Source organism: Ochotona princeps, chromosome 24 (genome assembly GCF_030435755.1).
Source record: "Ochotona princeps isolate mOchPri1 chromosome 24, mOchPri1.hap1, whole genome shotgun sequence".
In the NCBI taxonomy this organism is placed as follows: domain Eukaryota; kingdom Metazoa; phylum Chordata; class Mammalia; order Lagomorpha; family Ochotonidae; genus Ochotona; species Ochotona princeps.
In genome coordinates this window covers 7362743-7376516 of record NC_080855.1, presented here as the reverse complement: position 1 = coordinate 7376516, position 13774 = coordinate 7362743, and the positions used below count along the sequence as shown (strand labels likewise).

The 13774-nt window shown below is 58.8% G+C and overlaps 1 protein-coding gene across 11 annotated transcripts in view; it reads left to right on the top strand.

Moving 5' to 3' along the window:
- The window catches only part of SUN1 (Sad1 and UNC84 domain containing 1), a 41438-nt gene that overhangs the window by 23698 nt on the left and 3966 nt on the right, over positions 1–13774 (top strand). For all 11 annotated transcript variants that reach the window (XM_058680385.1, XM_058680387.1, XM_058680384.1 and 8 more), the window contains 10 exons: positions 697–790; positions 2515–2573; positions 2655–2800; positions 3664–3903; positions 5588–5674; positions 6262–6305; positions 7703–7838; positions 9159–9413; positions 10154–10238; positions 11320–11435. In XM_058680385.1, the coding sequence (XP_058536368.1) occupies positions 697–790; positions 2515–2573; positions 2655–2800; positions 3664–3903; positions 5588–5674; positions 6262–6305; positions 7703–7838; positions 9159–9413; positions 10154–10238; positions 11320–11435 (1262 nt within the window). The remainder of the gene's footprint in view (positions 1–696; positions 791–2514; positions 2574–2654; positions 2801–3663; positions 3904–5587; positions 5675–6261; positions 6306–7702; positions 7839–9158; positions 9414–10153; positions 10239–11319; positions 11436–13774) is intronic.

Below are 13774 nucleotides of genomic sequence, written 5' to 3'. Positions count from 1 at the left end.
GAGCTTTGTGGCGTGTCGGTCCTGCAGTACATGATGTCTCGAACTGCATGAAACCTGTGTCCCATTTCTGTGTGCTCTTTTCTGTGGTGGTGGGTCCTCTTCCTGCCAGCCGACTGTGGTCGGGGTACGTGTGCGTGCTGGTTGTGCATAACTGACAAGTGGGGGTTCATCTCCTGCGCCTCGACCCTGCATACACATGCATCTGTGTGTGTGTGTACACCGATTCCCCACCATCGTGGACTCTCCATTCTAACGCACTGACAGAGTGCCTGCTTGTGGACTGTGTGTGTGTGTGTGTACACCAATTCCCCTCCATCGTGGACTCCTCATCCTAACGCACTGACAGAGTGCCTGCTTGTAGACTGTGTGTGTGTGTGTGTGTGTGTGTACACCAATTCCCCTCCATCGTGGACTCTCCATTCTAACGCACTGACAGAGTGCCTGCTTGTGGACTGTGTGTGTGTGTGTGTGTGTGTGTGTGTGTACATCGATTCCCCACCATCGTGGACTCCTCATCCTAACGCACTGACAGAGTGCCTGCTTGTGGACTCTGTGTGTGTGTGTAAACATGCTGATTCCCCACTTTAGTGAACTCTTCATCCTAACGCACTGACAGAGTGCCTGCTTGTGAGCTGGGCCGTCACAGAATCAGTACGTTGAGGAATTTGGTTCTCTCAAGCACATTTCCTCTTGCAGGGAGAGCAGCATCTGGAATGTTCTGGTGGCTGGGGATTGGATGGTATCAGTTTGTTACTTTGGTCTCGTGGCTGAATGTGTTTCTTCTAACAAGGTAAGAATCCTGGTACCCTGCCTGTCCCTGGTGTGTTGGACCAGCGCTTGTCCAGCTTGTCGTTTGTTTGTTTTAGGGTTTGTTTATTGAAGAGTTATAAGGAGAGAGGGAGGGAGGAAGAGATAGAGGGGTGTTGCATCTGCTGGGTCCCTGCCTCAGGCTGCAGACAAGCCAGGAGCCTGGATTCCATCTGGATCTCCCGGCCGTGAGCAGAGAGCCAGCTGGACTACGACACGTGTTTCTCTGGGAAGCCGGTGCTGCAGGCTGTGGTTTAGCCCACTGAGCCACAATGCAGGCCCCGTGATTTCTTGCTTTACACTGATCTCGTCTTCACCTAGTCCTTTGTAACTGCTCCGTGTTTTGTGAAGCACTTTGATGTTCCCAGTCTGTTTTTTTTTTTTTTTTAAGATTTATTTTTTGTTGGAAGTCAGATATATAGAGAGAAGGACAGAGAGGAAGATTTTCCTTCCGATGATTCACTCCCCAAGTGGCCACAAAGGCTGGTGCTGCGCTGATCTGAAGCCAGGAGTCAGGAAACTCCTCCGGGTCTCCCATGTGGGTGCAGGGTCCCAAGGCTTTGGGCCGTCCTTGACTGTTTTCCCAGGCCACGTGCAGGGAGCTGGATGGGAAGCAGGGCCGCTGGAATTAGAACTGGCACCCATATGGGATTCTGGCATGTGTGAGGCAAGGACTTAAGCCGCTAGGCCACGGCATGGGCCCTGCCGTTCCCGAGGTGGATAAGAAAGTGCTAAAAAACAGGTACTGGTAAGAGAAGCAGAACTGTGCTGGTGCTGTGTGGGGCAGACTGAGCCTCAGACTGCACTTCCAGCCTCTGCTTACGGTCTGGGAAAAGCAGCGAAAGATGCCTCCAGTGTCGGGTCCTGTGGCCACGTGGGGAACGGACACAGCTCCAGCCATTATGGGCACGTGGGGAACGAACTGGCAGGCGAAAGATCTCTGTCTTTATTTCTCTCTCTATAACTCTGACTTTCAAATGAATAAATTGTTTAAACAGAAAAAGTGGATGTGCACAGAAGGGGTGATGTGCAGCAGCCCAGGATGGGCGTTTGCAGCCCCCGGCTGGCCAGAGCCCCCAGCTGGCCAGAGTCCCCGGCTGGCCAGAGCCCAGATTGTCAGCCTGTGGCTGACTAACGCCACCTGGGGGGTTTCTTTTTTGGGGGTCGCTTTTTTTTTATTAAGTTAACAAAAATATTTGAAAGGCGGAGTTGCAGACGGATCCTCTGTTAGCTCACTCCCCAGATGGCCATGCTGTCCAGAGCTGAGGGCCAGGAGCCTCCGTCTGGTCTGCCACAGGGCTCAGGGCCAGACATGGGGCTGTTGGCTGCTGCCTTTACAGGTGTAGTACAGGGAGGTGGATGGTAGTGGAGCACACCTGTGTGCATATGGGATGCCAGCGCAGAGGTGACAGCTAACCCCTGTGCCAAGAGCCCCCCTTGGACTGTCCACACGAGTGGGCTGACCACCTCAGCCTCACTCCTGCCCCCAGGTTGAGCAGTAACAGGAAGCTGGTGTGAGAGCCTGGCATGCCAGACAGGAAGTAGGTATTACCCAGAGTCTCACTCACTGGTCCCCGTGCGACTCTGCCACAAGCCTACTGTTGGTGCAAGCAGCTGTGGCTCTGATGGGTGTTGGGGTCCCCAGGAGGAGTCGGGGTGAGCCCTGCTGCCCGCCTTCCCAGTTATAGGCTCTTCCCACATCCCCAGGTGCCTTCGACATCTCTGCAGGTTTCTCATCTTGCTCCTCCCACTGCTGCTCTTGCTCGGTGAGTAAGGCTCAGCCCAGTCGCCTCGGCCCCTGGGTATGCATCGAGGGGTACCATGTGCAGTGGTCTCTCTCCTCCCAGGAGCCGGAGTCACCTGGTGGGGTCAGGGTGGTTTCCTCTCTTCCCTGTCTGCGTTCAACTGGCTGGACCTGCACAGATCGCCGAAGGCCGAGCACCCTGGGGACGGGCTGGGACCTGGTGCCACTCCCCTCAACCCTCCTGTCCAGGTGAGGTCCGTGTGTTCCCCACCCACCACTCAAGACCCAAGGGAGCAGGTTCCAGGGCTCCTCACAAGTTGCTGTTTACTAATCCCAAAACAGATCAGAACCTGTCATTCCACAAGATACAAGGTGCCTTAACAGTGGTCAAGGATAGTTTATATCATGAAAAAATATGCATGAATTTCAAAGATTTTATTTGGCACCAAGATAATCCTTTATTTCATTTTTCCACAACAGTTTGAAATATGTTGATGTGTCTACAGAGGAAAGTTAAAGCCACCCCAGCCACATCATGTCAGGGTACTTGCTGAGAGTTAGGCTTGTGGACCCTGCAGTTGGCATCTTGCTGCTATACCTTGTGGTTGGATTATCTTTAATAGATTTTTTTCCCTTAAAATTTGGTTTTATTTGGAAGGCAGATTTACAGAGAAAGGAGAGACAAAGATCTTCCATCTGCTGATTCATTCCCCAAATGACCACGTCAGCCAGGACCCTAGAGCCGGGAGCTTCTTCTGGGTCTCCCATGTGGGTGCAGAGTCCTAGGCCGTAAGCAGGGAGCTGGATTGGAAGTGGAGCAGTTGGAATTCGAACCAGCATCCTTAGGGAATGCTGGCACCGCCCCAGGCTTTGGTTTCTGTTTTGTTTTAATTGACAGACATAGATCTGTTTCCATTGGCCGGTTAATTTCCCAAATTAGCAACAGCCCCGGCTAGGCTGGACTCAAGCCTTGGTCTCCCAGATTGGGGTCAGGGACCCGGTTGGTCAGCCACCACTGTTTTGGGTGCGTGTCGGGAGGAAGCCAGACACCCTGATAGCACGGTGCCTCACCAAGCCCCTCTGGGGACTCTGCTTGTGTCTTGCTGTTGCAGGCAGGGGACACAGCGTTCCCGTGGCACTGGAGGAGCAGCGTGGACCAGCAGGTGACGGCTCTGACTGGCCGGTGCCACACGCATGACAAGCAGCTCCAGGAACTCACCCTTGAGCTGCACAAACTGCATGCACGGCTGGACCAGGTGGACGAGGGCCGAGCAGGGCTGTCCTCGTGGGTCAAGGATCTCATCGGGCAGCAGCTGCAAGAGGTGGATGCTGCCAGGCTGCCGGGCACTAAGGTGCGGTCCGAGGTTCTCTGAGCGTCTCACTGCTGTGTACTGCAGCTCTCTTGTCAGCCCTGCTGGCAGAGTGTTTTGAGAGAGAGGGTGCCAGCTGTGGTGCCAGCATCCTCATTGCTCCACTTTTATCCAACTCTGCTGATGTGCCTGGACAGACAGCTGGAGGTATTCCGAGTGCATCGGCCCCTACAGCCCGTCTGGGAGAGTTGAGCGGAATTCTGGCCCCTGGCTTCAGCCTAGGCCAACTCAGGGGTCTCATCTCTCCCTCTGTCTGTCTCTCTGTCATGTTTCCTCACGCACACACTGCTGCCACTGCAGGCCTGTAACCTGGTGGTGAAGGAGAAGATGCCCTGTGCTTTGAGGGCAGGACCCAGCTCCTCAACTTCTGATTTCAGGTGTTTGAGAGCCCGAGAGGCCCTCAGACTCAGGGCTCCATGATGGTGTGGATGACCCTGTCCTAAAAAGCCAGAAGAGAGCCGCTGTGTTGTGTTCTGCGGCTGAATGCTCTGCAGTCTGCACTCACTGTGCAGTGGGGCTCTAGGACTGACGTGGCTCATGGCAGCAGGCACACTGATCTGGATGCAGGCTGAGCAGACCCTGGGCACTGGCTGGGAAAGATGGCTGGGCGGTGGGGGCTGCCGTGGGATGGTGCTGTGAGCAGCTGTGAGCGCTTGGTGGCCACACGTGCCTGGTGGCTGCCGTGGGACGGTGCTGTGAGCAGCTGTGAGCGCTTGGTGGCCACACGTGCCTGGTGGCTGCCGTGGGACGGTGCTGTGAGCAGCCATAGCATCTCTGCTGTCCTGGCAGAGTTCATGGCTCAGCAGTGTGGTGCTGCTCTGGCCTGCCTGTTCTCAGGTTGTCTCCTTGTTTACATGTGTGATTGTTCATTGTTCAGGCAGAGAGCACAGGCACACACACTCCCATCCACTGGTCTATTTCCCCAAGTGCCCAGGGGCCAGCAACTCAGTCCAGCCATTCCAACCCCGAGCACTAGGTAGCACCCAACGTGTGGCTGCCTGTCTCCCTTCTTGTGGGGTCTGAGTTGTTTGGTGTGGGGTCACCCAGCAGGTCCAGCACTGCTCCAGGCACTGCAGTCTGTGTGTGTGTGTGTCTGCCTGTGTAATCAGCAGTGGCCCCTCTGGGCTTGCCAGGAAGCGTGTCCAGTAGTTGGACGTGATTCTCCCTTCCTGGAAACTGAAGAAGTGGGTGGAGGCAAACCCCTGTCAGCCACCCATGTGGGGGCTGTCCCCAGATAAGCTCTCTGGATCACGGGAGGGGCTTGGCCTTGGGAGCTGCCCTAACTGCGTGCTTGTCGTGGGCTCGGGCTGAGGCCAGGGAAGCCTCTGTGGCTCCGTCCGTGGTGGGGGCAGTTGAGCTGCCTTGCTCGCTGCACTCCTGGATGGAGCTGCTCTGAGCACAGGGTGGTCGGGGGACTGTGCAGCCGGGAAGCTGCCCGAGCACAGGGTTGGGTTGCACGGTGCCTGCCCCAGGGCTGCTGGAGTCCTCGCTGCTCGTCTCTCCAGGTGCCTGCAGCAGCTCGGCGCAGGCCTCGCAGGCACACAGACACCACCGCCTCCCAGAGGCCCTTAGCTGTGACGTCGTGGCCCTCCTGTGCCTGGCGTCGGTCTGTGCGGCTGTCAGGCTCTGCTGTGCCTTGACCATCCCCCTGTGCTTGCTTCCCAAGGCCGACTTTATGACTTTGCATCAGGAACACGAACTGCGCCTCTCTGCGTTGGAAGGGATCCTTGGGGAACTGGCAGAGCGAGCCGAGGTAAGGATGGGTCCTGTCTGACCGGGCCTTTTTCTGAGACAGTTGGACCTTGTTGCTGTTAACAGGAATGCCTGACTCCCCCCACCTGTCCCGGGGGTCTCCTGGTTCAGCCCGGCCACAGTAGGCATGCCTAGGCCACCCAGCCGCACGGGGTCGCGGATCCCTTCAGAGGGAGAGCAGAGGGCCTGGAGCTGGTCATGTGCACACGCACCTGAGCTGCAGAGAAGGGGACATGGGAAGACCAGGGACGGAGCTGGCTCCATGGTAGCTCGTCTGCTGAGCGGGGAAGGAGAGAGGGCACAGACAGCTCTGTCTTCCTGACCCTGGAGGGAGGGCCTGGTCCCCACCTTGTTCCTTCTGCATGCACTTGGGGTGGTGCCTCTCAGCGCAGATGTGTCTGTCCTGGGCTGGACCTGTCACGCCCAGTGCAGCCTTTGGCGGGTTGTCTCTGAAAGATAAAACCCGTGCCTTGCTCCAGGCCACAGGCTGATGTGTGCGGAGGCACAGGAGAAGGCTGGGTACGGAAAGGTGGAGGCCAGTCAGGGCTGTCAGGTGTGTGGTCAACTCTTGTCTCCTCATTCCCTCAGGCCTTCCAGAAGGAGCTGCAGGAGGCAAAGCTCGCAGCAGCAAGGTAGGGCAGCTTCGGGTGGCAAGCAGTGCTGACACACACCCCTGCTGTCACCTGGGTGCTCACCTGGGGGTCTGGCCTCGTGGCAGGCGGGCTCCCGAGGCACTGACCACGCCTCCTTACCATGAGGTGCCCATGGCCGGTGCTTTCCAGGCCCCAAGCTGACCGCAGCCCGCTGTGCCCTGGGGCCTCCCTGCTCAGTGCCTTTCAGGACGCTGACTGAGCTCCCCTCACAGGGGCACTCTGTCGCCTTGCTCATGCTGCTGGCCAGAAGTAGACCCTGAGCTGGGCCCCTCCGGTTGTCTCCTGAGCTGTCTGTTGCCCGGGTCCCTAGAGGACAGCGCTGCTTTTTCCCTGGTGCCTCTGGAACTTCATCTCGAACCCTAACCCTGACTTCCCTTGCTTTCCTGGCCTCTGCGACCCTGTGCTTTCCCACCTCTGCAGGCCCACGTGCCCCCCTCCAGATCCCACCTCCACCCAGGCCCCATGTGCCCCTACCTGCCCCCACCCAGGCCCCATGTGCCTCCCCCAGGCCCCATGTGCCCACCCAGGTCCCATTTACCCCCACCTGCCCTCACCCAGGCCCCACGTGCTCCTGCCTGCCCCCATCCAGACCCCATGTGCCCCACCCAGGTCCCACGTGTCCCCACCTACCCTCACCCAAACCCTGTGTGCCTCCCCCAGACCCCACGTGCCCCTACCCAGGTCCCACGTGCCCCAGCCTGCCCCCACCCAAGCCCAATGTGTCTGCCCCAGACCCCACATACCCCCACTCAGGCCCCACGTGCCTCCCCCAGGGCCCATGTGCTCCCTTCACGGCCCCACCTGCCCCCCAGGCCCCACCTGCCCCCACCTGCCCCCCAGGCCCCACCTGCCCCCACCTGCCCCCACCTGCCCCCCAGGCCCCACCTGCCCCCTGCATCCCTGTGAACAGCCTGTGAGTCTGCACGTTGCTGTGCATGCAGAGCCTCTGGCCCGGCTGGCAGCTCGTGGAGCAGCCCTGCCAGAGGCAAGGCGGGACTTGAATCTGGCCTGCTGCAGGCCGCTTCTTAGGGTCGTGGTCTTGTAGGGCCTGCATGTGGTGTGACAGATTCCGATAGTCCTGGAAAGACAGGAAGGCAGGTCCCCGCCCCAGCTGTGTTGAACACAGCGCCCAGGCAGCCCTAAAGGCTCCCCCAGGAGTGAAACAGGCCGTGTGCAGTCGGTGCCTGGGCCACACGTTCATTCAGACATGGAGCCTCGTGAGTGGGCTCGTCTCGGATGATGGCAGCTGAAGATTGTCTCATCCTGGAGCCTGACCGTGAGGGAGATGCGTTGTACGGCCATAGTGAGCCACCATGGGTGTCCCTGTGGACTCAGCCAGGCTTCTGACTTGTCCCCCACCCCCCGTGTGCGTGCAGCGGGAGTGAGGAGCAGCAGCACCTGCTGGCCAGCGTAAAGCGCCTGGAGCTGGAGCTGAGCGGCTTGAGGGCACGTGTGTCGGACTGGCCGCATTCCCAGAGCGGCTGTCTGGAGGGAGACGCCCTACAGGAGAAGGTAGGTGAACCTTGTCCCAGCGTTGCCCAGGCCCTACCTGCTTGTGCTGTGAAGTCACAGCAGACATGTCCACAGGGCTGCACGTGCAGAGGGCTGTGGTACCTCGGCAGGGCTCGTCGTTGCCACCAGAGCAGACTCGGCTGGCCCCAGCAGCTTGCCCACCACAAGCCCTGCATCAGCTGCTTCCATCCTTGATGGGATGGGGGAGGTGCAGAACTGCCCACTGGTAAAGAAGGACAGCTGTTGGAGTGGCCGCAGGCTGGAGGTGACAGGGAAGCAGGACTCAGGCTTCTGGTGGCTCTGTGGCCTGCACAGCATCAGCCCCAACTGCACTGCCGGCTGGGCTGTGGCCCTGGGGAAAGCCGTGGAGCATGAGCAGTTACAGACAGCCTGTGCAAAAGCCAAGCGTGGGATTGTGGTTAGGGCACTGTCGTGGGAGTGCTGACCACGGAGGGAGTTCCTCAGGATGGCGAGAGCTGGCTGTGTCACAAGGGGAGGCCCCTTGGCTCAGATATGCAGACTGCGTGGAAAAGCACGTGGCGCAGAGATCTGTGAGGGGCTCTGTGGTGTGTCAGGCCATGCTGGAGACCATTCTAGTTGAAGTCTCCACTGCTCCACTTCCTGTCCAGATCCCAGCTAGTGCAGGTGGCCGAGTGTGTGGAGTCCCTGCACCCATGTGGGGGTCCCAGGCTGAGATCAGGAGCCTGGACCAGCCCTGGCTGGCATGGCCCTTGAGAGAATGAACCAACAGGTAGGCATGCTCTCTGCCTCCCTCTCCCTGTCCGTCTCTAGTCCTTGACCTTCCCACCCTGACTTTGACCCTAGCTGTGGCTCTGCCTCTAAAATAAATAAGGCATGGTTGCAGAGAAAGGTTTCTGACTTGCTGTTCCATCCGTCAAATGGCCATAGAGCATGTCTGGGCTAGGTCAAAACCAGGAGCCAGGAACTCCGTCCGGGTCTCCCACCTGGGTGGCAGGGACCCACCTCCCTGGGTATATTAGCAGGAGCTGGCACAGAACTGGCACTTGAGGATGGGCTGTTAGTGTTGCAGGCAGTGGCTTAGCCAAGTGTCATGCAGCCCCCTGAAGCGGCTGCTTCCTTACCAGCCAAGTGTGAGCTCTTCTCTCTACCTAACCACAGTGGGGTGCAGGGCTGGCCAGGGGGGACAGACTCTGTGCTGCCCGTGTTGTGGGCTCCCTTTCCTGCCCTCGTCTGCATGCCCAGCGCTGGGCTCTTGGCTGAAGAGGACGAAGTGTGTGCTTCTCAGAGGAGAGTGTGCTGGGCAGGGGTAAGCTGATGCGTCCTTCCCTGATGGCACAGGTGCAGGCCCAAGTCAGAGAAAGCGTCAGGCTGCTGTTTTCTGAAGAGCAACAAGACGAGGCACTGGAGCAGCTGCTGCAGAGCTTGGCTGCACGGTTTGTGAGCAAGGAGGACTTGCAGGCGGCACTGCAGGTGCTGGAGCTGCGCATTCTCACCAACATCACTCAGCACATGGCCGTGACCAAGCAGGTGCCAACCTCCGAGGCCGTGCTGGCCGCCGTGAGTGAGGCGGGGCTCGCTGGCATCACAGAGGCGGTGAGTGAGGGAGGCGCACACAGGAGCCACAGCAGGGGCAGTGCCTGGGCCTGGGAGGAGGCCAAGGGCTGAGCTGGAACCTGCTGAGATGACGCAGGAGAGGGTCGGGTGTGCGGGAGGGCCTGCTGAGATGACCCAGGGGAGGGTGGGGTGTGCGGGAGGGCCTGCTGAGATGACCCAGGAGAGGGTGGGGTGTGCGGGAGGGCCTGCTGAGATGACCCAGGGGAGGGTGGGGTGTGCGGGAGGGCCTGCTGAGATGACCCAGGGGAGAGTCGGGTGTGCGGGAGGGCCTGCTGAGATGACCCAGGGGAGAGTCGGGTGTGCGGGAGGGCCTGCTGAGATGACCCAGGGGAGAGTCGGGTGTGCGGGAGGGCCTGCTGAGATGACCCAGGGGAGAGTCGGGTGTGCGGGAGGGCCTGCTGAGATGACCCAGGGGAGAGTTGGGTGTGCGGGAGGGCCTGCTGAGATGACCCAGGGGAAGATGGATTGTATGTGTCTTTGAGCTGATGTCATGGTCATGACTGATACCTTTGGGATGGCAGAGCGTGTGGCTGTGCTGGGCCTATCTGCAGACACATTGGCCCCCAACGTGTCCCCTCTGCTGCTGGCTGTGGCATTCACTCTGGGTGGGGTGTGCGTGCGCAGCTGGTGCCTGAGACTGGCATGGGGGCTGCAGTGTCACAGCGCCACACTGTCCTGACACATGCTGGGTTCCTGGTCCTCCTTCCTTCTGTCTGCAGCGAGCCCAGGCCATCGTGAACAACGCGCTGAAGTTGTATTCCCAGGACAAGACTGGACTGGTGGACTTCGCTCTGGAATCTGGGGGTGAGTGTGGGCCAGTAACAAAGTCCCTCATGGGCCTTTTCCTGGGGACGCTAGCGGTGCTCACAGCTCACATCCAGGGCCTGGCCTGCAGTGCAGTGGCTCCCAGCCAGTCGCTGAGTGCCTGTGGTGGGCAGGCTGCAGGGCAGGCCCCATGGAGGGGAATGCGTGCTAGTTTGGTTCCTTGAAGAAGTGAACTTACAGAGTTGTGGTCTATCGAGTCTGAGGAGGTTCATGCCATGGTGTGTAGCTGTGCGTGCACACAAGTGTGCCAGGTGGGACCTGTGGCCAGCAGTGGTGTGAATTGAGCTTGTCTTGGTGATTGAGGATGTGTGAAGTACCACTGGTCCAGGCCCATCCTGGCAGAGCTGGAGGGGGAAGGCAGGGACTGTTCTGAGAACAGTAAGCATGCTGTTGGTGCACTGTAAACCATGGTGTGTTACACAGCAGCTGTGTCCCTCAGAGGCATCCGATGGCACTTGTCCTGCACAGCCTGGGCCAGGTCAGGGAATGGGCTCAGCAGGTCAGGGGAGTCAGCCTGTTACTGTGAGAATAAGGGTGAGCTCCTCCCAGGGCGGACGCCAGGCGTGGCTGCCTGGGACACTGCTCTGTGTGCATATGCACGGGGGCTCTCGTTGCTGTGGCCTTGTGCATGGAGGTCGGCCCCGATGCTGGCTGCGCCCATGTTAGATGCTTTTTGTCTGGCTAAGATGAAAGTCTCACGTCATGGGCCTCCGTGCTGTGAAGTGTGCATGGAAGTGGCTTGCTGTGCCCTTGCAGCAGCCAGTACCCTGGGGCTGGTTGGGGTGGTCTGAAGTTGGCCTGTCAGATAACCGCTGGACTGAAGAGACAGAAGTCTGTTGAGAGCAGCCAGCCCGTGGTCGGGGAGGAGAGGCCGGCTCTGCAAGCTGCTGGTCTTGCTCGGTTGGGGCTGTCTGCACGCTGTACACTATGGAACCAATGCCTGAGAGGGGAGTTTTGTGCGGGGTGGGTGGGTGGACTGGAATCCATTTGAAGCCACTTTGTGTAAATCCTCAAGGCGGGTCGTCACGTGGCTCTGACCCAGACATGTGTCTGCCCCCAGGTGGCAGCATCCTGAGCACCCGCTGCTCCGAGACCTACGAGACCAAGACGGCACTCATCAGCCTTTTCGGGATCCCACTGTGGTACTTCTCGCAGTCGCCCCGTGTGGTCATCCAGGTGAGGTGTGCTTGCACCGCATAAAGGGACCTGGACACAGCCATGTGCCCAGCACCATCGGGCCCCTGCCCCACTGGGGAGTTCTGCACAGGGAGCCTCGCACCCTACGACCAAACGGCCACCCTCTGTCCCCAGCTGCCTTCAGCCTCACGCACTCCGCTCTGCGTCCTCCAAGGTAGTGTTGGCCGTTTTAAAAGACTGATTTGAAAGAGTTACAGATGGAGGGAGGGAGAGAGGAGGGCTCGAGATCTTCCATCCGCTGGGTCACCTCCCAGAAGGCCACACAAAGCCAGCAGCTTCATGTGGGTGACAGGGCCCCAAGCGCTTGCGCCATCTTCCGCTGCTCTCCCAGTCCATCAGCACGGAGCTGGATCAGAACTGGGACGGCCAGTTCTCAGACCAGTGCCATATGGGATGCACACTCCCAGAGCCAGCGCCATATGGGATGCGGCACTCCCAGAGCCAGGGCCATATGGGATGCGGCACTCCCAGAGCCATAGGGCCATATGGGATGCGGCACTCCCAGAGCCATAGGGCCATATGGGATGCGGCACTCCCAGAGCCAGGACCATATGGGATGCGGCACTCCCAGAGCCATAGGTTTATTTTTGTAATTACTTTATTTGAAAGGGAGAGAATGATTTTGTGTCACTGGTTCACTTCAGATGCCCATAATGGCCAGGCTGGTCCAGGATGTCTTGGTCAGGGTCTCCCTGAGAGCCTGAGTGGGCCTTGGGGAACCCAGACCCCTGCAGCTGGACACATCTGCAGCAGAGCGAGGAGCTGAGAGTGAGCCAGGGACAGAAGATCTCCAGAGTTCTGGTACCTGCAGTCAGGTGGAACATTCCAGAGCAGGCTTTCTGGACATCACCACCACTGTTGTGCCTGGAACATGTTGGTGCTGGGCGGTCACTGGTGATGGGGTAGCTGGGTTCTTGGTGGACGCCTTGGGCCTTTGTTGGGCCAGAGCTAAAAGAAAGCTTCTAAGAACCCTGCAGTTTGCTCGAGCTTTGCTGAGGAGGGCACAGGACCCTCCCTCCCTAGTCTGAGTTCTTGGCATCTGATGAAGTTGGTACCACGGGTGTTTTAGGGTTTCCTGCAAAGATCAAATGGGGAAAATGTTGAAGTGTGAATTCACACGCACATGACACAGCTCACACAGAGCTTCCACTGTCCTCTGCTTGCAGGCAGTCCCTGGGGGTGACAGAACACGTCCCTCATGCGCCATGCCCCTGCTGCCCCTGCTGTCCCTGCTGTGCCGTGAGCTGCACCTGCTGGCTGGCTTTCCCACAGCCGCCTGCGCCATGCAGACTCGCCGAGGCGCCTGTGTGCAGCAGGCTGGCCTCCGGCCTGCCCTGACACCACCCCAGAGGCTGTGGCATTGTGTGCAATGCCCTGAGCAGATGTGCTACAAGTGTGTTGACAGCCAAAGCGTGCGGCTCAGGACAGGGCGCCACGGAGGACTTGCACCTGAGGCGGGGGGGCTCAGGCCCTCGGCTCACCAAGGATGCAGAGAGCTGCTGAGGAGTGCGGGGTGGTGGGAGGGGGCCACTTCCCCCAGGACCAACCTGGGCCAGCACCCGAAGGCGCCTCCCTGCCACATTCAGGGCCAAGGGCATGGCTGTGGCTCAGTGCCTGCAACAAGTTAGGTTGTGCTGGGTCTGGGGAGTGTATTCACAGTGCAGTGGACTGTCTCCTGAGAACAGTGTGGGAGCCTCGCGTGCTGCCCTGCCCGCTGTCCTGCAGTGATGGACTTTGTGCACAGAGCCCGAGATTAACATGCTAATAACACGCATGGACTACCAACTGGTGGTCAATAGCCGAATTTGTTAGTGGCATCAGATTTTTATAGACTGAGGGTCACACCAGATGAAGGAGCAGGTACTGAGTTTATGTACAGAACCCATTAATTGTTTCTGTACCCTTGTTTGGAACTCTTTTTTTTTTAAAAAAAAAAGATTTTATTTATTTATTACAAAGTCAGATATACAGAAAGGAGGAGAGACAGAGAGGAAGATCTTCCGTCCGATGATTCACTCCCCAAGTGAGCCGCAATGGCCGGTGCACGCCGATCCAAAACCAGGAACCAGGAACCTCTTCCGGGTCTCCCACACGGGTGCAGGGTCCCAATGCATTGGGCCATCCTCGACTGCTTTCCCAGGCCACAAGCAGGGAGCTGGATGGGAAGTGGAGCTGCCAGGACTAGAACCGGTGCCCATATGGGATCCTGGGGCTTTCAAGGCGAGGACTTTAGCCGCTAGGCCACGCCGCCGGGCCCTGGAACTCTTTTGTATGTCCCACCAAGTGCTCCACTCAGCTGTTCTCATACAAACGATGTC